The sequence below is a fragment of the Mchenga conophoros genome, linkage group LG14 (assembly GCF_057382185.1).
Source record: "Mchenga conophoros isolate Kocher_MC1m ecotype Shallow Benthic linkage group LG14, M_conophoros_male_GT1.1, whole genome shotgun sequence".
Lineage (NCBI taxonomy): Eukaryota > Metazoa > Chordata > Actinopteri > Cichliformes > Cichlidae > Mchenga > Mchenga conophoros.
This window is the reverse complement of record NC_140539.1, coordinates 17,482,189-17,505,795: the sequence shown is the minus strand read 5'-3', so window position 1 is coordinate 17,505,795 and position 23,607 is coordinate 17,482,189. Positions and strand designations below refer to the sequence as shown.

The 23,607-nt window shown below is 41.1% G+C and overlaps 2 protein-coding genes across 4 annotated transcripts in view; one reads left to right on the top strand and one right to left on the bottom strand.

The window, feature by feature from the left end:
• The window catches only part of LOC146559540 (beta-galactosidase-1-like protein 2), a 42,757-nt gene that overhangs the window by 18,398 nt on the left and 752 nt on the right, over positions 1–23,607 (bottom strand). Inside the window, exons 2-5 of one of the 3 annotated variants that reach the window (XM_085245593.1) lie at positions 20,793–20,847; positions 2,400–2,585; positions 2,191–2,259; positions 1,758–1,853 (exon numbers count right to left, since the gene is read on the bottom strand). In XM_085245593.1, coding sequence (XP_085101719.1) covers positions 1,758–1,853; positions 2,191–2,259; positions 2,400–2,585; positions 20,793–20,847 — 406 coding nt within the window. Of the gene's footprint in view, positions 1–1,757; positions 1,854–2,190; positions 2,260–2,399; positions 2,599–4,951; positions 5,547–20,792; positions 20,848–23,607 lie in introns of those variants that run through there. The other 2 variants (XM_085245594.1, XM_085245595.1) reach the window with 2 other exon arrangements.
• LOC146559541 (beta-galactosidase-1-like protein 2) lies at positions 5,462–23,476 on the top strand. Its single transcript, XM_085245598.1, has 22 exons — positions 5,462–5,702; positions 16,347–16,451; positions 16,634–16,693; positions 17,050–17,174; positions 17,400–17,585; positions 17,768–17,836; positions 17,950–18,045; positions 18,139–18,247; positions 18,330–18,422; positions 18,515–18,596; positions 18,733–18,797; positions 18,983–19,067; positions 19,281–19,418; positions 20,042–20,122; positions 20,229–20,335; positions 20,808–20,954; positions 21,042–21,113; positions 21,409–21,487; positions 22,016–22,103; positions 22,290–22,404; positions 22,542–22,658; positions 22,758–23,476. Exons 5-22 carry the CDS (start codon positions 17,422–17,424, stop codon positions 22,866–22,868), a joined length of 1,818 nt encoding a protein of 605 aa, XP_085101724.1. The 5' UTR covers positions 5,462–5,702; positions 16,347–16,451; positions 16,634–16,693; positions 17,050–17,174; positions 17,400–17,421; the 3' UTR covers positions 22,869–23,476.

Genomic DNA, 23,607 nt, shown 5'->3' with positions numbered 1-23,607 from the left:
TCCCTCTCGCTCAGATTTGACAATTATCAAATAATTACCTCAACCTCACATTCCCAAAAGGAAAATACTGCTCTAAAAATACTACCTTATTCCTGCCAGCAATTATCTGATTATCTGTCTGAATCTATCGTGATTACAGAAGTAAATCAATTCATCTTTCAGGGAGATGTGCCTGTCAGATTTAATTATGGCTGTCGCCAATATATCTCTAAAAGTCTGCTGGTAGTCCTCAGTGACTTTCATTCGAGTAACAGCAGTGGCAAACTTACATGGCGTACTGCATATTGCTGTTTATTCTTAATAAGCCTATGTGAGGCCCTGTTGTATTGCAGGTGCAAACCTGTAAGGTGGGTCTTACAAACAAACAAAACAAAACAAAATAAACAAAAAAAAAATATTTCCAGAAGAAATCAAGCAATTTTTGTCCTTGCACACTTAAAAAAAACTCAGATGACTTAATAATGAGGCCGTTCTTATATTTACTAAACAAATTTTGCCCTCTGCAAAGGAACCACTTGATAATAGAAGTTATAAAGTACTGTGCAAGAGTTTGTTTTGTTGGGAAAATGAAAAATGGCTGCAGCATTTAATTTAAACATCTACAAACATAAAAGGAAAGTCTTCAGGAGTAGTTCTTCATGCTTCTTGAAGGACATCCAAAACACTTATTTAGATGTTCTAGATGTTGTTCTGTTCTCTGTTAAGATATTGAGGTCTGGGCTAAAGGGAAGGCCAATCCATGACTGACAGCGACTATGTGTTTGTTCATCAAGTTATGCTTTTACTGGATCAACAGTGTGTTTGAGATCATTTTCATGCTAACAAATGAAGCTGCAGGCAACCAGATACTGTCCAGATGGTGTTACACAGTGGATGAAAATCTGACAGTACTTTTCTCCGTGCATAATTTCATTCATTTGTGTCAAGATCTCCAACACTACTACTGGAAGAATGCAGCTTTACACCATGACAGAGCCTCCACTGTGTTTTGCAGATGACTGCTGACACTCACTGTTGCACCTTTCTCCCAACCTCCTTCATACATATTGATAACATTTTAACCAAAAATGTCATACTTGCATTCATCAATCCATCAGACCTGTTTGCCGACTGATTTTCAGTCCAGTTCTTGAGCAATTTGGCTAGCCTCGGTTTTTTCTCTACATTTCCCTTCCTAACGAATGGCTTCCTGTCAGCATCTGTTCCACTGAGACCATTTCTAATGAGGCTAATAGTTCTTTGAAATCACCTGTAAAACAACTCACAATGAAATACTATTCCATGCCTGTGAAAGTGCCTAAAAATACAATTTAAAATTGGTTCTTTGGTAAATTCTTTGTTATGAGTAAACACAACACTAGTCCATCAATTGAGCTATGGGCATTTTTACGCTTGAATCATTGAACTGAATCATTTAAACAAGCAGAAAAACTAAACAAAAAACATTCCTCTGAAAATGGTCAGGTACAAGAACTGCAGTGAAAATTAGTGAATGTCAATCTAAAACAATTCTCAACGCTCTTCTAAAAGTCTGGAGAACTATTGTTTAAGATCATTTTAAATATTACGAGGAAGTCTGCTTCCTTGGAGGCAAAATATAAAGAAATGATTTTGCACAGCACTGTAATCAAGTTAAACTGCTTAGCAATCTACTAGCTGTTTTACGCATCAGATTCCAGAGTAACTAATGCTTTAAGGCACTTACAAATTATGTATAAATATACAGTAACACTTGATTGCATATCTAAAATCTTTACCTGGGTAGTCCCCCTAAGTCCCACTCAGCACAGATGTAAGGCCCTGGTCGCAGAATCACCCAGAGGCCCAAGCTGGCTGCAAGACGTAGGTAGGCTCTAAGGAACGGATGTAAAATGAGCTGTCAGTGGGGGCCATTTATTATGAATAAAAGTCAATAAAGTATTTAAATGAATAATATATTTTCTCACTGTAAAATATTTTTCTTAACCTTCATCGTGTACTTTGAAAACAAAAAACAGATTTAACAGGTCAATGACATTATAATTAATAACTCAATCACTGACAGACAAAGTTCACTAATTGATTTAAAACATTTCTTATAACCTCAAATCACTCAAGGCTGGCAAACTCAAGTCTTTAGCAATATAACAGTGCCATCTGCAGGCGATCTTCTGAATTCCCTGAAAGCCTTCCCCTGCCTTCAGTCCTTACTCTAAATCTAGCTGATCCTCAAACTTGAAGACCCCCCGCTCTGGCTCGTGCAGGTTCCAAGGAACATATCTGAAAAAAGAAATTAAACTTTTTTAAATGCATACGTGTGCATTATTATGTGCATTATTTCAGCCGCAAACTCCTTACAGAAGTATGGGCAATGAATTTTCCGCTATGTGTTCAGACAGTCTTGAGTTGTAGTAGCTTACGTAGTCAGAGTATTAAGGCCACAGGCCTTCATCTTCAGCAGCCGGTCCTCCCAGTAAGCTCTTGGGACACGGAAGTAATGAATGGAGCCTCCCAAGATGAGGAAAGGTTTTCTCTCCAGAGTGAACTGAGAAGAGTTGGCTCTCAGGCCCTCCACACGGTTCATTCTTCTTGTTTCAGGGTGGTTCCTAAGAGGCAAAACTTTGAGACTGTGAAAGAACTCGCTGAACAAGAAAAGGAAAACTGCTAATATTTAAAATCTGTTGCAAGTTCGCGGAAATCTCCCTTACTGAAGCGCAGAGGTAATAGGTAGCTTGTATATCTTATCGTGGTGAGCATAAAAGGAAAGCCACACCTTTAGGGGTCAATGGTTAGTGTAAGCACTATATTGAAATACTGAGATTGTCTTTTGTCAGCTTGCAATAAAATGCTTATGGCTGATTATCTTGAGTTTGATTTTGAGTTCTGATCACTACTAGATTCACGAACCAGTTCTCTCATGTTTTACTGCGTCACCCTTGTTTTTACACTATTTAAAACCTATATTAATTTAAAAAATAGTACAACGGCAACATTGTACTATGTTTGGGTGGGAGGAGGGGAGGGTTGCATCAGTGTTACATCATCATAATTTCTTTTAGTAATTTAGTAAATGTCTGCAAACATTTAGTTTTTGCAGGTCTTGAAGGTCTTGGTTACTATATAACTTCAGCTGCTTCAGAGCTAATTTGTTATACTTTTAAATTCGTTATATTTTTAATGTGTTTAGTGGATATTTCCCCGCAGAATCATGCTGCTGTAATACGGCCAAAATGTCAAATACAAAATTGTACAAAATTCCTCCATTTGAACAAAAGCAAAACAGAAATGATTCTACTTGGGCAACCCAAACGCATTAGACGGGTAAGACAGCACCACTGGACTCTTAGCCTCTTCCTGTCATCTGGTTGCAATGAACCTTGGTGTGATTCTTGACTGTGCATTAACATTTGATAAACTAATTAGCTGTTTTGTTAAGACATGCTTCGTTCAATCAGGTGAAGGCCTACCTCGCGCCACCTGACTTTGATTGTGTAATTTACCAGTTTATTACCTCTTGTCTCGATTATTGTAACTCTTTATATGTTGGCTCTAATCTTATTTCGTCATCTTCAAGTCGTTCAAAATGTAATGTGATGACATTACACCTGTACTGGTGTCCTTTACACGGGCGTGCAGTCCCTTTCAGGATCCAGTTTAAAATTTTATACTTGTTTTTAAGCGTCTCAGTGGTTTGATGCCTTTACTTAACATAACTTTTAAAACCCTAACAGAGCACTGAGGTCTAGAACCATCTGCTCTAGGACATTTCTAGATCTAGGCTTAAAAGCAGAGGCTACATAAATAAACTTTGACTTGACTTGACAAAATGTGGCATTGTCCTCGTGGAGGCTTTCCCAAACGAATATGTTGATTTGAATGGCAGATTATCACTTGGTTACCGGTGCCTTTGCAAGTGTGCAGGTTACCTATGGTTTGTGTAAGATTGTGAAAGCTTGTTTTTAAACTGGTTTCAAACAAGTTGGACAGTACCTCTTCTTTTTATTGCAGAGGAAAGTGTCTATGTCATCTAAAAAGAATTTAAACAGTCAGCACATGTTTTCACCTCAGTCCATCTGAATTGAGCTCTGGCCCAGAGGACATCTTAAGGTTTCTGGAGGTGTTTTTGTTCATGTTTATCTTCCATTTGCACATGCAATGATAAACAGTGTTTCTCTGTTTCTGAGTTAAGTTTTTTATGCAGTGTTGCCTGAATGCCCAGAGATCACGTCCATTCAGCACTGGTTATCTGCATTTCCTCTTACATGTAGCTATTTCTCCTTATTGTGTTTAATCTTTTAGTGATGCTCAGATGATGAAATCCCCGCATGCTCGTATTGGAAATCTAGACGGATAAATGCTATTCTTCAGTTATTAAACTATTTTCTCTCATAACCTTTCAGAGAGTGGTGAACTTAGCCTCTCTGTGATGTTCTTATCGTCACTTTTCATACCTACTATTTCTACTGGCCTGTTGCAGGGTTATCTAAGCAGCAGTTACATGCCTAATTTACATTTTACATAGCATCCCAACCTTACTGAAAAAAGCTGAATATATTTCAGCTGAATAACATCACACAAGTTTTACCTTATCCGTTTTTTTTTCACATACTACAGTCTAAGAATAATAATTTTAATGTAAATCTCCAGCGTTTTGTTTTGTTTTTTTAATTCTCTAGGACTAGGCTTGAGTATAAAATGTGTGTGGGAAAAGTGGGCCAGTGAAAGACAAGTAGCTGTTACGTAGACACGTAGAGTCTAACAGGTGAGCCAGATACGCGTTCACAGGTGCCCTGGTCAGTCGCTGTGTAGCTGAGTTGAATACGGACCAGTAGCTCCAAGCACGATTCGTGGAGCTTAACAATCACAAACTGTAAACATTTCACGTATCAGTGTGCGAGATGTCTTCACGCACATAACTCTTAGTAAAAGTTAGTGACCGGTAAAAACAGCGCTGTATCAGTGTTTGCCTTACCTTGTAAAGCGATACATAATTATTCCCGCGGCAGCGACGCAAAGTAGAAGAAAATATCGTTGCTTCAAGGATAGACGAAGACCAATCACTGAGCTTTCCATTGGTATCAACAATACATTAATGACAGCACGCTGAACCTTATTGTGTTAACGCCTATTAAAAGCCATATTTCCACAATTTAGTCTTCCGAGTCTCCTTCCAGCATGGAGCCTGATAGACGAGTCTTCTCAACTAAGGATATTGCTAGCTTAACGTAGTTTCGTGAAACCTGTGAAGAATTGAATGATACCGCCAGCATTCGTACTTCCGGAATTAATTATTAAAAACTAATGAATTCGCTATGGGTAATTCAAGTATTTTTTCTGATCGCGCTACAAAATAAAGCTTCTTATTCCCATGAGAAGCGAGCGTCCGAGTCCGAAAAGTCCAATGAAATAGTGATGGGTCGGTCGCGAACGAAATGGCTCTTAGAGCCGGGTCTTTGAAGTGAACGTTGCGAGCCGTGGGGTTTTATTTTTCTTTCTCCTGCCCTCTCTTTCACTTTTTTTGCTTCACGCTGCAAGTCACCCTTGTGTTTGCACTGAGCAGAGACGGCAAACAGAGCCTTGCGTTTGCGTCCCTCCCCCCTGAGCTGAGGGGGCGGGTGGTAGTTACACTTGCAACAGCAGTAGCACACAACAAGAGCAGGAGGGAGAGGGAAAAAAAGGCAGCCGGGAGCAACAACAAGAGACAACACCGTCACACTGGAAAGGTACAGTAAAGAAAATGAGTAACACCAAGAAAAGAAGCAAAGTCTGGAACCATTTCAGTCTTATTGACAACACAAAGGCAGAGTGTAGAGTCTGCAAGAAAAGGATATAATATAGAGCCGGCTCCAAAAACAACATGCACAGGCACCTAAGAAATGTCCACCCATCAGTGCAATGGGAAGATAAAACGCAGTCAGTTGAGTGTGACATTAATATTTCTCAGTGACAACCTTTCCCTTAATTAAAGGTCTGGGCGTTCTTCCCCCCCCCCCAATATTCTATTGTGTTGTGGTTTGCAGTGTTTTGTGTTGTTTCACTTTAAATTTGTTTAAAAGGAAAAAGCTGAAAATTTAACTACTTAAAAGTTTAAATGTATGAAATGTAAATAGTTGTTTTTTGTATTTTATAATTTATTTATTACAGTTTATGTGGAGTGAATAAATAAAAGTATGTCTAAAGTGGCCACTAGAGACAAAGCACATACAAAACTCCAAAACACAACACAAGTGCTCCAGGATGCTAGGGGCCGTGTTGAGCTTTTGTTACCTAGTGGCTACACAAGCCAGCAAGTACTAACAATCGGATTGGGTGTGTGGTAGCAACAGGTAAATTAATTTTTCTTTAATTATTTGAATATATATAAAAAAAAAAAACACCCAGCACGCCCCTGCGGGCGGTTTATCCTTCAAGCTCGGGTCCTCTACCAGAGGCCTGGGAGCTTGAGGGTCCTGCACAGTATCTTAGCTGTTCCCAGGACTGCGCTCTTCTGGACAGAGATCTCCGATGTTGTTCCCGGGATCTGCTGGAGCCACTCGCCTAGCTTGGGAGTCACCGCACCTAGTGCTCCGATTACCACGGGGACCACCATTACCTTCACCCTCCACATCCTCTCGAGCTCTTCTCTGAGCCCTTGGTATTTCTCCAGCTTCTCGTGTTCCTTCTTCCTGATATTGCTGTCATTCGGAACCGCTACATCGATCACTACGGCCGTCTTCTTCTGTTTGTCTACCACCACCAGAGGTGGGACCAAGTCATTGTTTTGCAAGTCTCAAGTAAGTCTCAAGTCTTTATCCTCAAGTCTCAAGTCAAGTCTCAAGTAATGTCAGGCAAGTCAGAGTCGAGTCTCAAGTCACTGGTGTAAAAGTCCGAGTCAAGTCACAAGTCTGAAACTTTGAATTTCAAGTCCTTTCGAGTCTTTAAAAAAAAAAAACATGAAAAAATAATGTTGCAGTTATGCTAAATGTAAATATTAGACCATGTAATTTTAAAATCTGTGTTTTTCTCAACACATGACAAAATAGTGAACTTAGAAAATATACACAAATTGTGAAATTGCACCTCTTTAAAATGCAGCTCAATTAAACCTAGCTCCAAGAATAATTTTCACCGACAGTTCTGAGATAAGCTGCATGTTATTCTTGGATGCGGTTGTAGGACCAGCTTTAAAATCGCATGACAAAAATATCATACACATTAAAAAAAACTGCATCACCAACGTAGCCTGGACAACATTTGCTAGTTAGATGAAGTCAGCTATCTCATCGTAGCATATTTATTAGGGGTGCAACGATACACAAAATTCACGGTTCGGTTCGGTTCGATACTTTGGTGTCACGGTTCGATATTTTTTCGATACAAAAAAAATGTTCATGCCTTTTTAATTTGTCATTTATTAAAATTATAAATATATATTTTAACTCAGGCAGCACGGTGGCACGGTGGTTAGCACTGTTGCCGCACAGCAAGAAGGTCCTGAGTTCAATTCCAACATCAGGCCGGGGTCTTTCTGTGTGGAGTTTGCATGTTCTCCCCGTGTTTGCGTGGGTTCTCTCCGGGTACTCCGGCTTCCTCCCACCGTCCAAAGACATGCAGCTTGTGGGGATAGGTGAATTGGAAAATCCAAATTGCCATTAGGTGTGAATGTGCGAGTGAATGTGAGTGCGAATGGTTGTCTGTCCCTGTGTGTCGGCCCTGCGACAGACTGGCGACCTGTCCAGGGTGTACCCCGCCTCACGCCCTATGACAGCTGGGATAGGCTCCAGCGCCCCCCGCGACCCTGAAAAGGATAAGCGGAAGCGAATGGATGGATGGATGGATGGATGGATATTTTAACTCAAAAGTACAGTTTTTAAATTTAACCCTAACCCTTGTGCGTGTTTTTTATTTTGACAGCGAATGCGCACCTGCGGACCACTTATGTGCAGCCCTGGTTATTTAGCTCATCATATTGCAGCCACAGAAATTCTTTTGTCCATGAAACCATAAAGCTGCACTTTCTTTTTGCCTTATAGTCTGATTTGTCATAACTTCTCCGTTTTGTGGTAAGCTTTTCTTTGGCTGTCACTTCTTCACCCTGACCTGTCTTATTTGGCTCAGCAGAACTAAAATATATATACTGCTGCTTTTACACACACACTCACATGACGGTCAGCGATTCTCTGCGCGATCAACCTCTCACATGTTTAAGCTGCGGGAGATTTCACTTGTCATGTTTGCATAGTAAGCTAACGATTAATAAGACGATGTCAGAGGAATTGGTGCACAAATTATCATCACTCACAGATCAGTGCTGTCGCTCTCTATACACAGTTCGCACGATTGCAAAGTGAAAGCAAAAAAACAAGCGCAAATTCAAACGCGATTTCAATATGTCACATATTGACAGTGGCTCACCGATGCCAATGACATAATTACCCAGCTACATTTCTGAAAGAATGCAAAAGCATTGACATATATTTTTCCTTCCTACAATAGCCCGACGGGCAGGGCAGAGATAGATTTTGGTAGCCCGACTGAAAAAAATTATTGCGAGCCCTGTATCTGATTGAGGAATCACTCATCTTTGGAAAAGAGAGTTTATTACAGAGAAATGGCTCTTTCCAAAATAAAAGCTATACTATCCGCTTCTTCTGGGCTATATTCTCAGCAGCATAAGGAGAATCATGTGCTAACAGCTGTCTAAATGACTCGGCTAAAGTTAGTAGCATGCTTGTTGTTTTGGTCTTTGCACTAGGATGATGTCGGAGTAAATGTGCAGTCATATTCGTTGTGTTCCCGCTAGTGCTTTCAGGTTAATCTCGTTGAAATGACCTTAACGCCACAACACTGCAAATCTCCGTTAACGAGCTACCGCCGATCGCCCCGTGTGTGGGGCTAGACGGCCAACACGTTAACGAGCTAACTGCGCTAACACACTAGTTCCCACCCATGTAATTGAGCATTGCATGGCACATCCAACATACTGTTTTACTTTAGTCCATGACTCGCTTACCTTCAGGGTCATACGTCACATGAAAACCAAAATAATTCCAAACGCCAGATCTGAATGAGGGTGGGGGAGGTCCATGTGTCTTGCTAGCTTGCCCTGCACTCTTCCTTCTGACTATGCTGTCTGTGTTGAGCGCTCAGTGGATCTGCGCTCGACAGTGCAGCCTAGGCGGAGTAGTCGAACGCAGATTCACTGAGCGCTCAACACAGACAGCATCATCGGAAGGAAAGTTGATAAAATAAATTACAAATGTTGTATTGTTCGATACATATGCGTACCAAACCGAAAGCACTGTATCGAACGGTTCAATATCGATACGAATATCGTTGCACCCCTAATATTTATATGCATATTTATAATCATACGCTTCTTGGAGTGAGCGCATACACTCATGAAGTTTAGTAACTTCAGGTCACTGCAACAAGCCCAGGTACAGTCTACCGACGGATGGGTACAGGACCTTGAAATGCACCGTGTAGAATGAAAGACCATCGTACGTATCATAAGTTTACCAGTCTCACAAATTGTCGTCATAAATACACATTCCTTAACCGTTTATTAATAGGACCTTTGAGCTCAACGGTAATTCATTAGTAGTGGAAATAATTTCTGGTAGCATCACAGAAATGTAGCAGTGACAATAATACTGTATGCTGTAATCGTACTGGGCAATTAGTGATACAAAAAACCTGTTTTATCCTTTGAAGAAAAGTATATGTTTTTGTCAATGTACCATAATAACAGAAGCGAAACGCAATATTGTGTCAGGACAATTCACTATTTATGCACAATAAATAAAGAAGCATAGCGCGACAATTTCTGTTCAGCGCCAGACTTGCTTGTAACCTATATCACTAATTATGTTGTGAAAATGACGTATTAACTACTAAAAAACACTGACCTTCGTGTAAATGCTTGGAGCAGACTAACCTGTGAGCTGGAGTGTTCTGGGACGTTATATTTGATCTTTGAATGGCTGAAATCCAGGCCATCCGTCGCGTCTTTGTTACTTCGGAAACATGGCTTGAACAATTTCTCTTCAACGACGTAATCCGATAACAACCGATCTCTTTACTCGTCGGCTTCCCGTGGCTGTCATGCGACCGGCTATTGCAGTTAATAATACAACAGCTTCTTGACATTTTTGTGTTTCTTTTTATTGCTGTATAACTGATTTTAATTGAAAGCCTGCGTGCGCTAGTACCGCTTGCCACGAGTTCCCAGAATCCTTTGCGGTTCTATCCGTGAATGACGTCACATTTTCAATCTCTATATAATATGCATGTTAAATTTTATATTTGGGGTAAAATATCAAGTCTTTTCAAGTAAACCGGTTCAAGTCCAATTCAAGTCCCAAGTCATTGGTGTAAAAGTCCAAGTCAAGTCACAAGTCTTAGAACATTTTTTCAAGTATGTCTAAAGTCATAAAATTAATGACTCGAGTCTGACTCGAGTCCAAGTCATGTGACTCGAGTCCACACCTCTGACCACCACTATGTTTATATATATATATATATATATATATATATATGTGTGTGTGTGTGTGTGTGTGTGTGTGTGTGTATGTATAAAAAACACCCAGCACGCCCCTGCGGGCGGTTTATCCTTCAAGCTCGGGTCCTCTACCAGAGGCCTGGGAGCTTGAGGGTCCTGCGCAGTATCTTAGCTGTTCCCAGGACTGCGCTCTTCTGGACAGAGATCTCCGATGTTATTCCCGGGATCTGCTGGAGCCACTCGCCTAGCTTGGGAGTCACCGCACCTAGTGCTCCGATTACCACGGGGACCACCGTTACCTTCACCCTCCACATCCTCTCGAGCTCTTCTCTGAGCCCTTGGTATTTCTCCAGCTTCTCGTGTTCCTTCTTCCTGATATTGCTGTCATTCGGAACCGCTACATCGATCACTACGGCCGTCTTCTTCTGTTTGTCTACCACCACTATGTCCGGTTGGTTAGCCACCACCATTTTGTCCGTCTGTATCTGGAAGTCCCACAGGATCTTAGCTCGGTCATTCTCCACCACCCTTGGGGGCATCTCCCATTTTGACCTCGGGACTTCCAGGTTATACTCGGCACAGATGTTCCTGTACACTATGCCGGCCACTTGGTTATGGCGTTCCATGTATGCCTTGCCTGCTAGCATCTTGCACCCTGCTGTTATGTGCTGGATTGTCTTTACACAGCCTGCACCTGGGGTCTTGCCTGGTGTGATAGACCCCAGCCTCTATGGATCTTGTGCTCAGAGCTTGTTCTTGTGCTGCCATGATTAGTGCTTCTGTGCTGTCTTTCAGTCCAGCTTTGTCCAGCCACTGGTAGGATTTCTGGATATCAGCCACCTCCCCTATCTGCCGGTGGTACATACCGTGCAGGGGCCTGTCCTTCCATGATGGTTCCTCGTCTCCCTCCTCTTTCTTGGGTTTCTGCTGCCTGAGGTATTCACTGAGCACTCGGTCAGTTGGGGCCATCTTCCCAATGTATTCTTGGATGTTCGTTGTCTCATCCTGGACTGTGGTGCTGACACTCACCAGTCCCCGGCCCCCTTCCTTCCGCTTAGCGTACAGCCTCAGGGTGCTGGATTTGGGGTGAAACCCTCCATGCATGGTAAGGAGCTTTCTTGTCTTTATGTCAGTGGCTTCTATCTCCTCCTTTGGCCAGCCTATTACCCCAGCAGGGTACCTGATCACGGGCAGGGCGTACGTGTTGATGGCCCGGATCTTGTTCTTACCATTCAGCTGACTCCTCAGGACTTGCCTGACCCTCTGCAGGTACTTGCAGCTTTTCTAGCGGCCTCTTCATGGTTCCCATTCGCCTGTGGGATCCCCAAGTACTTGTAACTGTCCTCTATGTCTGCAATGTTGCCTTCTGGTAGTTCAATCCCCTCAGTTCTGACTACCTTCCCTCTCTTTGTTACCATCCGACTACACTTCTCCAGTCCGAACGACATTCCAATGTCATTGCTGTATAGCCTGGTAGTGTGGATCAGTGAATCGATGTCTCGTTCACTCTTGGCATACAGCTTGATGTCATCCATGTACAGGAGGTGGCTGACAACTGCTCCGTTCCGTAGTCGGTATCCGTAGCCAGTCTTGTTAATGATCTCACTGAGGGGGTTCAGGCCTATGCAGAACAGCAGTGGGGACAGAGCATCTCCTTGGTAGATCCCGCACTTGATGGTGACTTGTGCTATGGGCTTGGAGTTGGCCTCTAGTGTTGTACGCCACATCCCCATTGAGTTCCTGATGAAGGCTCTTAGGGTCCCATTGATCTTGTACAATTCTAGGCATTCCAGTATCCAGCTGTGGGGCATTGAGTCATAGGCCTTCTTGTAATCAATCCAGGCAGTGCACAGGTTGGTCAGTCTGGTCTTGCAGTCTCGGCTGATTGTTCTGTCTACCAGTAGCTGGTGTTTTGCGCCTCTGGTATTCTTGCCAATTCCTTTCTGTGTCCCGCTCATGTATTGACCCATGTGCCTGTTCATCTTAGCCGATATGATGCCTGACAGGAGCTTCCATGTAGTACTGAGGCAGGTTATTGGTCGGTAGTTGGAGGGGACCGGTCCCTTCTTGGGGTCCTTGGGGATCAGGACCGTCCGGCCTTCAGTTAGCCATTCCGGGTGTCTCTCGTTAACTAGCAGCTGGTTCATTTGTGCTGCCAGACGCTCGTGGAGTGCAGTCAGCTTCTTCAGCCAGTAGGCGTGAACCATGTCGGGCCCTGGTGCTGTCCAACTCTTCATACTGGAGACCCTTTCTTGGATATCTGCCACTGTGATGGTTACTGGACCCTGTTCAGGGAGGTCGCTGTGGTCTGCCCTCAGATCCTCTAGCCACTGAGCATTGCCGTTATGGGTTGCATCCTTCTCCCATATGCTCTTCCAGTATTGCTCCGTCTCCAGCCTTGGTGGTGCTGTTCTCTTATTGTTCCCTTGCCACTGAGAGTACACCTTTGCTGGTTCTGTGGAGAACAGCTGGTTTATTCTCCTGCCTTCTATCTCTCTGGTGTACCTCCTCAAGCGGCTGGCCAAGGCTGTGAGTCTTTGCTTGGCAGTTTCCAAGGCCTCAGGTATGGACAGCTTGCTGTATTTCTTAGGCACCTTATTTGTCGCACCTTTCTGCAACTCCGTTAGTTGGCTAACCTCCCTCCGTGCTACTTTGATCTTGCCCTCTAGCCTCCTTCTCCATGGAGGGTACTGCCCCTTAGTACTGCTGTTCAACTTGTAGCCAAGCATCTCACTGATCACTGTTGCCGTATTGTAGATGAGCTTGTTAGTGTCGGTAATCGTGGTTGTAGGTATTGCCCGTAGTGCTGCATTAACATCATCTAGCAGACCTTCTGAGGGTACTTCACGTAATCTTGGTAACCGGCTACGGGGGATCCAGGTTTCAAGCTTGGCCATGATCCTATTTTTCAGGTCAGTTCCTCTCGCACTCAACGATCCTTCTCCTATCGCACTTGGGGCTATGTACCCAATCTCGGGTGATGATATCTCCCCCCTGACCTGGCGTCCTGACTCCTCCTTGCCGTAGCATTTGTGTTGTACCTCGTCAATCTCTAGCTGTGAGAGCAGTCCCTTCTTTCGAATGTTGGAACACTGAGCTACTAGTTGTTTCGCCGTCATTGTGGATGTTGGGTATCGAAGAATCCATAGGTCCCTCATCCTATTCATGTAGCCCCTTCCGCCAGGGTTACTTGCGTAGTAGCATTCCAACAATGCCCTGTTTTCGTCTCTTGCCCACCGATGCCTTCTTGTTCCAGTAGCCCACTTTTCGTCAGGGTGCCCTGGTTCCTCAACACCTGACGCGGACCTTGTTGATCCGGGCGACGTCCGAGCCGGCATGTCTTCATATTTATCTGTCTCGCTCATGTCTGCGGTAGGCTTGCTTAGCATAGGGGGTCTAGCCTTAGGACCCTTACTGGATACAGACGCCCCAGGCAGGAATCGAACTTGCGATCCTCTGTTCCAAAGGCGTGTAGTCTAACCACTACGCTATATATATATATATATATGATTGTTTGTGTGATAATACAAAAACAATAGACATATGCATTCGATTGTGTAATTTAAGTGATCTAGGTAGCTCTGTTTTGGAAGTTCAGTTAACGCTAGAAATGTGTTTTGGAGTTTGTACGAGTTTTGTCTCTAGGGGCCCTCATAAATATTTATATTAGAGATGGCACGATACCACTTTTTTATGTCCGATACCGATACCGATATCATAAATTTGGATATCTGCCGATACCGATATGAATCCGATATAGTGTTTTTTAATCAACAAAACTGTTTTTTAAAATATCTTGCTGCATTTTGCAAGTCATTTTGCAAGCCACTGCAAGTTCATACTCAAGTTTAAAACAACAACTACACTAAAGCTATTCTGTTATACCTGTATACAAAAAAAATATTTCATAGTTCAGCAATACTGATCAATCTAATAAACTTAGACCTACACCATTCTCCCTATTCTGGTATTTTAAAGAGTACTTAGCGTAAATATTAAGCAACCTAACTAATAGGGTTCCAACTCCCAGCAACAACAAAAATAAATAAATAAAAAATAGGGAACCACCCCTCACGCGCCACCTCATGATGCTTAATCGACGTAATCAACCTTAATTTGATGCAGTGTGAAAAAAAATGCACAGAAATATTAAATAGATTCAACATCTTTCTTCAACAAAATTGCAGACTGCACAGATGGTACCTTCCCAAAGGAAAAAGTACTATAGCTTACTGGGGTATATATATTAGACTTAATAGTCACTATATACAGTAATTGACTTCTATTCGTTTTACATCAAATTAAAACTTTGGGTGTCAGATAATTATTTATTAAAAGCTAGACATTTTAAATGAGAATAAGAAAGAAAAGTATGTCTTTGTGCCCCCTTTTCCCAGTTAATGCCCTATCGGCCCCCCTGGCTAAACTTTGCTAGATCCGCCCCTGCACAGTTACCAGCGTCAGCTACGTAGAAAACGATCCTGGTGTAGAAAGTAATATTAAATAAATTCTAACAACAGCTTATCAAGCTTAAACGTGCTGCTGTTGTTCAGCCGCTGGTTTCCTCTTTCTGGTGCAAAGTGGGCCAAAAACAAACAAGAAAGACGGACTCGCTACAGAAAAGCCGATCAGCTGATCATTTAAGCAGTTTCACGATTGAAGTAGCAGCCGGAGAGCGAGAGGCAGTCGCTCGTTAAGCTTAACGTGGGAATGCTTTACAAACATTCAGAGATGGACTTACACACTTGCTTTACTTCTCTCGGGGATAACTTTGTCGGAGATGAAATGCCAGGTTGCTAGCGAAGCTCCAAATGCTATCCAGACCACCAACAGGTCCCGCATGCCACAGCCGCTCTATCACGTGATGCATACTGCTCCAACGTGCTAACGTTCTGAGGTGAGTTACGGCGTGTTGCAAGTTTTGTGAGGTGCTTTCGTGATATTTAATGGATCGGATTACATTTTTTATTTTTCTCCGATATCCGATCCAGTAATTTAGGTCAGTATCGGACCGATACCGATACGTAATATCGGATCGGTCCATCTCTAATTTATATATAAACATATATATAAAGAAAACCACGTTTTTTTACATTACTAATTCCTTTTGTGCATAATTTTATATTGTTGTCCATAATTAGTTAATTAAAGCAACAAAACAACCTGAAGATCCAGTTGGGAGCCAAAAGAACCGACTCTTTTTAGTGAGCCGAAGGAGCCGGTTCTCTAAAAAGATCCGGAAATCCCATCACTACAATGAAACGCGACAACTACGGTAGATACTTAGGGACCACCAAAAAGTTCACCTGCTCATTGAAAACGGAGAGCACTCTAAATTCTTGTAAATAATTTATTGAATGACAGATTTTTTTAAAATGGGATCTACAGACAGACCCTTGTCTTTTTAGTGGCTGACTTTGTCTTGTGTGTTATTTTAATGAATAAATAAATAAAAATCGATGTTATTGGCAGGAAAGCAATCAATCCAGAATGCTATTTAATGAGGTGTAATAAATATGTGTAAACCTGATAAAACAGGCAAATAAGGGGGAAAGGGAATGTTCCCGAATTTTTACATTTTTTTCATTATTGCTTTGTTTGGTGAAGATACATTTGAAGCTATAGAAATTACAACAGCAGCTAACTTTATTGATTGACACAATGCTATAAAATTACTTTACATTAGAATAACAAAACAAAACATAATTTTGCTTTTTAGGATATACACACCAGCAGTAAGCCCAGCTGTTAGCGTTACAGTTTTTCAGGTGCCACTTTCAGGGCTGCTAAAGATCCAAGAGTCTTTCCAGCTGGTGTCTTGCAATGGCCTGTGTGTTCAGGGTTGAGGGAACAGCCACCTGTCACCCTTTGGTCTCTTTCACAGTTTGAATGGCCTGATTCCACCTTGTGTGCACTGGGATGTGGCCTCGCCATAGCTGCCCTTGCAGAAGCACACAAAACCACTTCTCCTGTCCATATGGTTAGAGAGGTACTTCCACTCTTTAAGAATGTGTGATGGTGCTGGGGGGTGTAATCAAATGCCTAGAAAATACTTCAGAATATGTCAATCAGCCATTAAACTCCTACTCCTATGTTCCTGTTTGTGCGCTTATAAAAAGGTAAATAATTGTGAACAGCCCCTAACCTCATAATGCAAATTTTCATTCACAGGGAGCTTCTTGTTCTTTTCTTGTTACAAGCACCGTGGATGAACCAGAAGTCTCAACAAAGGTACTCCACCTGCCTTCGCTGGTCATACTTTAAGTTATGTTTGTAACCGCAATTACACTGAACAGTTGAACTGATTGAACAATTAGTTGTTCAATAAAGTTGAACCTTTAGCATTTCCTACCAAGTACACTTTGTTAATGTGACGTTGTTCCGTTTGCCCTCTAAACCGAGAAAAACAAAACATGTAAAAACTGAGCAAAGAAATATGAAGAGACCAACATTACTGTGTACAGTGTGATTTCTGTTTTCTGTAAGGCAGTGCTTCACTGACAAAGACTAAGGGGTAGAGAGAGAGTGAGAGAGAGAGAACTATTATATTTTTGTTCTAAAACAACAATAGTTTCCCTTATCCACAGTGTTTGAGGCCTCCCAGCACCATCCACCCCTTCCACGAATGCGCTCTGGTAAGCTCAGCTTCAAGCCACAGCACTGACAGTGTTTTTGATGTAGCTGGCAGTTTCAACTTTCATGTTAAGTCTTGGTAAGGTTTTCCATTTACTCTACCTAAAATGTATGCGTTATTTGTGCAGTCTGCAGGTACTACAATGTTTTAAATGCATCATTTGTTACTGTAATGTCATGCTAAAATGTTTCAAATGCTTTGACACAGCTTAAAAACACCATAATCCAGCATGCAATACCTGCTTTAAAAAAATGAACTTTTTTCTGTTAGATTATATGTTAGTGATTTTTTTTTCCCCCTCAGACATCACCTTGATGTGAGAAGAATGAGTCGTTTAGAGGGACTGAAGGCCAACTCGTCTCAGTTTACTCTAGAAGGAGAGCCTTTCCGCATCCTGGGAGGCTCTGTCCATTACTTCCGTGTCCCCAGAGCCTACTGGGAGGACAGGCTGCTGAAGATGAAGGCCTGTGGTCTCAATACACTCACAACGTACGTTCCCAGTGCACATTCTGTACGCCTTAAATCACAAGTATCTGTTCTTTTGGTGAAGTAAGCCAAATAGAAACCAGTTTAGGGTCTATGTGGAAGGCCTGTTGAACATTTCTCCTCCTTATACACTGTACTATTGCTGATGATACAAAGAATATATTCTTTGCTGCTTTATTTTTCAGATATGTGCCATGGAACCTCCATGAGCCTGAGAGGGGAACATTTAATTTTCAGGATCAGCTGGACCTTAAGTAAGTTTCCCACCTAAATGTGTTACGTTTGTAGGACTACTTTTTTTTTTTTTTTTAAGACATACAAAGTATTTATTTCTGAAAAGAGCATGAAGCATCTGTGCCTGTCTCAGGGCCTATGTCAGTTTGGCAGCACAGCTGGGTCTCTGGGTTATACTGCGTCCTGGACCTTACATCTGCGCTGAATGGGACTTGGGCGGGTTGCCTAGGTAGTATCATCTTCCCATCAATTTGAAGCTGTTCCATAAATACGCAGTATACCACACCGTGTCTTCTCTCTTGTTCCTCTTTTTTTTCTCTAGCTGGTTGCTACAAGATGAAGAGATGCAGTTGAGGACAACTTATCCTGGATTCGTAAATGCTGTCAACTTGTACTTTGACAAGCTCATCTCAGTTATCAAGCCTCTGATGGTAAGTCCAGGTGGCTGTTTTCTCACTACATTTTAAGCCAAAAGAATAACTAGAGTTTTCTCTGTTTGGTTTTGTTTTTTAGTTTGAAGGAGGCGGCCCGATCATTGCAGTCCAGGTTGAGAATGAATACGGCTCATTTGCAAAAGATGACAAATATATGCCATTTATAAAGAATGTGTGTATTATTGCCAATTTTAATCATTAAAATGGTTTGTGACATTGCAGCATGATGGATTCCTGCACCCTTCGTTGTCTTTTTTGCTGTAGTGTCTCCAGTCCAGAGGGATCAAAGAGCTTCTGATGACTTCAGACAACTGGGAAGGCTTAAGATGTGGAGGGGTGGAAGGAGGTAATAACACTGATAAACCTTGAGCTAAAGAAAGATACAAACAATCGTTGTCTGTGTCCTTTGTTCGCTTTTTACTTTATGGTTTTGTCCTTGTTATTGGATCGTGTTTGAGAATGTGACATCTTGCTTATTTCAGCTCTAAAAACAATAAACCTTCAGAGACTCTCATTTGGAGCCATCCAACATTTGGCTGACATACAGGTAAGTGATGGTCAACGATGATCTGCGATTGTCATGACAGGTTGACATTTCAATCTGAAAGACATTTAAGTCAACTGAGAAATACTTTGGGGATTTTTATTATGAATTGATGGTAATGTTTTATTCAGCCTGTGACAGTGAGGAGCAAGATAGAGCCTACTTAATACACGTGTTCTGTTGTGTAGCCCCAGAAACCTCTAATGGTAATGGAGTACTGGTCTGGATGGTTTGATGTCTGGGGAGAACATCATCACGTGTTCCACGCCGAGGGTTTGCAAATGTTTTTTTTAAGTCACACAATTTTTCCAAGCATATGTTCATTTTATGACAAGATTCAAAGTGACAAGTGTTTATTTATTTGAAATGTTTAGGCAGATTGTAAATATGCACTTTAAAACTCCATATATTGCTGCTTGTTGGTCTTTGTGTGTTATGTCGTCACACACTGCTACAGTGGAAAATCTGTGCTGCCCTTTATGACAGACATGCTGGCTGTGGTGTCCGAGATCTTGGATCGAGGCGTTTCCATTAATCTGTACATGTTTCATGGCGGAACCAGCTTTGGCTTCATGAACGGCGCAATGGACTTTGGCGCCTACAAATCTCAGGTCACCAGTTACGGTAGGGTGGGATTAACCTTAGACCCCAGAGCCCAGAGATCAAAGCACAAAGAAGTGTTTTACATGTTTGAGGGATATCTTTTCCAGCAGTGACACATTACAACAGTCCTTGCAGCCATTCACTGGCTACCTGTTAGTTTTAGAATTGAGTTTAAGATTTTTATTGCTGATTTTTAAAGCCCTACACGACCTGGTCCCTTCATTTATATTGTATTTATTTTTCACTTTTCACTTTTCCTATTTTTTGCCCCTGGTATTCTTTAATATTACTGCATATTATTCTCGCTTTGTTTTGAAAAGTGCTGCATAAATGCAAGCACTCTTACAAGAAAACTTTTACTTCTTGATTGTAAATAAGAACTACTTCAAACAGAGCAAAATAACTTTGGGAGAAATTTATCTGAAGTGGACTTTTTTGTTTTAATTTGACCCCTGTTAAATCTGTTAACGTGGAAGGGGCATGGTTTATGTACTATAATACAGCTTGTTAGCTGTGGTTTAAATCAATGCAGAAAACACAGACAACATAACGGCTCTCCAAAAATAAAACCAAAATTTTGCTCGTTTAAATGTTTAATATCTTTTCATTTTAAAAAGTCAGCGGTCTCAATGGTTTCTTGGCAGATTATGATGCTCCCCTATCTGAAGCTGGGGACTGCACTCCAAAATATCACCACCTGAGGAATTTATTCAGCCAGTACCACTGTAAGTTCTTCTTAAGGATCCATATTTATTTTAATTTATGAAAAACAATGTAAATCTACTAAAATGTCTAACTCAGGCATGACTGAATGTTTTTGCGAACTCACAGCTGAGCCTCTTCCTGGAGTGCCCTCTTCTCCGGAAAGGAAAGCTTACAGCCCTGCTTTTATCCAGCAACACCTGTCACTGTGGGACATCTTGCAATTCAGCGACAAGGTGAGCTGCAGATGGCAAGCGCCCATCTGGTAGAGTTGATAGTATAACTGACAAAACTAGATCAGAGCAGATAAATATGGGGTCCCTGGTGGAAGGAGAGCAAACATGGTACAATGAGTATCAAACAGACATGACGCTGCTGTTATCAGCATGTGTGTCTTTGTGCAGCAATCTGGCAACTTGCTGCTTATATGCTTAAGACAGATGTCTCACAACTTGCAGTTAGGTTTGACCTTACTTCTCCTTTAGCTATGTTTCTTCCCCTTTCTGAATGAGATTCAGGTAGTCTTTCATGAGCACTTGTGAAAGCTTACATTAAGAAACTGTAATTTTCAAGCCACAACACTACTCCTGTTTTTTCCCCATGTGTTGTGATGCAGCAAGAGATCTGATCAAATTGCATTATGTTTCAAATTCTTAAATTTTTCTTAATGTTTTACCATTTACTTGATTTTACCTCCCATTTCTCCAGCCGCACAAGTCAGACAAGCCAGTGAACATGGAGAATCTCCCTGTGAACAATAACAATGGTCAGTCATATGGTTATACACTGTATGAAACCACTATCACTGGTGGAGGCGCCCTAAACTCCAGGAACAACATTAGAGACAGAGCAGTGGTAAGAGCATACCAGTGATAAAGTAACCACAGATCCAAAATACAGCATAATTATACACTGCCTGTGTGACTTTTCAATCTTTTCCAGGTTTTTGTGAACAGGGAGTGTGTTGGTTGTTTGGACTATAAGACTCATGAGGTTGCACTCCCTGATGGAAAGGTGCTGATCATTTTTTCTGTATCTACTCTGAACTTTACAAAGTGATACTTAAATTAAGGATTAGGGTTAATATGCTTAATCATCCCATTTTACCCCCAAATTTGTCTTTGGAGTGAAGTTACAAAACACAATAGTGCCATTAGTTAATTGCACTCTTTGCACACTATGATTTACTCCCACAGTCCATAGACGTGTGTGTTAGGACTTGGAATATTCATAGACTCAAAGAAAATTGTACATAGTCATCTTTTATTTATACTCAACATTTAAAGCACTAATTTTTTGTATATCAAAGGGGGAGAGGACATTAAGCTTCCTTGTGGAGAACTGTGGGAGAGTGAATTATGGGAAAGCTCTGGATGAACAGCGCAAAGGTATTCCACATGCTGCTGTGTGTTTTTTACATAGCTATATCAAAGTGACTGCTTCAGTCTTTTGACAAAATGTCATTCAGAAAGTTTTACAATTTAAATTCAGCAAATTTTCATACTGATAATAATACTTCTGCTGTCAGATTGCATAGCTGCATGGACTTTCAGGCCAGGGCACATATTTTTTAAGCTTAAGTCCTAAAAGATGTTCTATGCTTACTGCTTTATTTTTATTTATTTTTTTTGCCTTTGTTTTGTATGAAGAAAAAGTAAATAAAATCCAGAGTAAGTATCTGGTTAGACATCCACATTTGTGGATAGTGCTAGTAAAATAAAAGTATTCATTTCCTAATGAGGTTGGAAGGACACACGTTTTTTTTCCTGCATGCACTATTAAACCTATCAGTTGCAATCAAGACTAGTTATTTTTTACATGTGTGTATATATATATATATATATATATAAGTCATTTAAAGTAACGTATAAACGACATAACTGTAAGGAATATTCAGTTTATAATTCAAATTACAGGTATTGTGGGAGACATTGTGTTGAACAACACTCCACTGAGAGGATTTTCCATCTCCTGCTTTGATATGAAGCCCAGCTTTATAAAAAGGTCTGTTATCTGGATTAAAACGTCTTTCTTGCCAAAATCGTACAGTGTTTAGAATGGCAGGTTTCTAAGTGTACCTTTTCATTGTCTATGTTAAAGGGAAGATTCAATCAAAAATTGCTCGAGTCTCCTTGTATAGATTCAATGTGCACTTTGATAACAGTATGTGTTTTGTGGCTCTTGTTTTAGATTAACAAATTCAGGCCAATGGAAAACTGACTTCAAGTCACATTGTATCCCCGGGTTTTTCCAGGCCAGGCTCTGTGTCGATGGCCCTCCCAAAGACACCTTTGTCAGCCTTCGTGTGAGTATAACAGTTTGTGTGGAAAACATTAACTAACCAGCAAGTAAGCTAGAGGGTTTTTTCTTTAAAAAAAACCAATACATGCTGTATTGGCTGGCTGGCTAGTTTCTGTTTGTTGATAGTGTATTTATCCACAGAGTTGGGGTAAAGGCATTATATTTGTCAATGGGCAGAACCTTGGACGTTATTGGTTTATTGGCCCCCAGCATTTCCTTTATCTCCCAGCACCTTGGCTTAGAAGTGGAGAGAATGAGGTACCTGTGTAATATCAAAAGATGGAACATGAATTATAAGTGTAACTTGTAACTAAAGAACCTTAGTTAATTTATGTTTATTTTTCTGCTCTCTTTCAGATTATTGTCTTTGAGGAACAACGGGTGCATGATAAACTACTGTTTGCTGAAAATCCTGATTATGGAAAGGTTATCGATGTGTACAAACTTCCTTTCTGCACACTGCTGTGAACATGCTGTAAAACAACAAACTAACTTTAACACATACACACAGACAAAGACAACCATGCTCTTTCATTAAAAGACTGATAGATTCATTATGTTAATACTGTCTAGCCTATAAAATCTATTGTAAATATTTTCATTCAAATTATAAAATCTTGCATTTTGTTTTGTTTCCTTTACTATGCAATCTGCTGATTTCACTCGACTTATTATTTAACATGCATCTTGCTCTCACTACAAATAATGCAGTTTGAACCCATTTTACACATCTTGAACCTTTGACTGTGTAAAGTCCCTGATTTGACCAGAGCAGGAGTGTCAAACTCATTTCATGTTGTGGCTCATGCAGCACACTTGGATCTTAAATGGGCTGGATCAGTGAAAATCCCCTTTCGGTCGTTCTATAGAAGTTTAACTACACATTTAAAATCCCCGAGAAGTGCAATTTCAACAGTATGTCTCAGCTTTTCGACATGATACATTATAGCCGATGAAAGAAATCTGTCAACACAAATAATTAAATGGCTAAAATTATACTTTTTTGCCTTTTCACTGTGAACCCGTTGTAAAAATTGAATTCTATAGCAGAGAATAAAAAAAAAAAAGAAAAACAAGATTTTTTTTCTGTCATTTGTTTATTTATCTGTTACTGCAATGGGAAGGTCTATGTCTCACGTTTGACACACCTGAACTAGAGACCGTCCTTGGCTTGAACAGCGCCCTCACGTTCACTAAAGACGGAAAT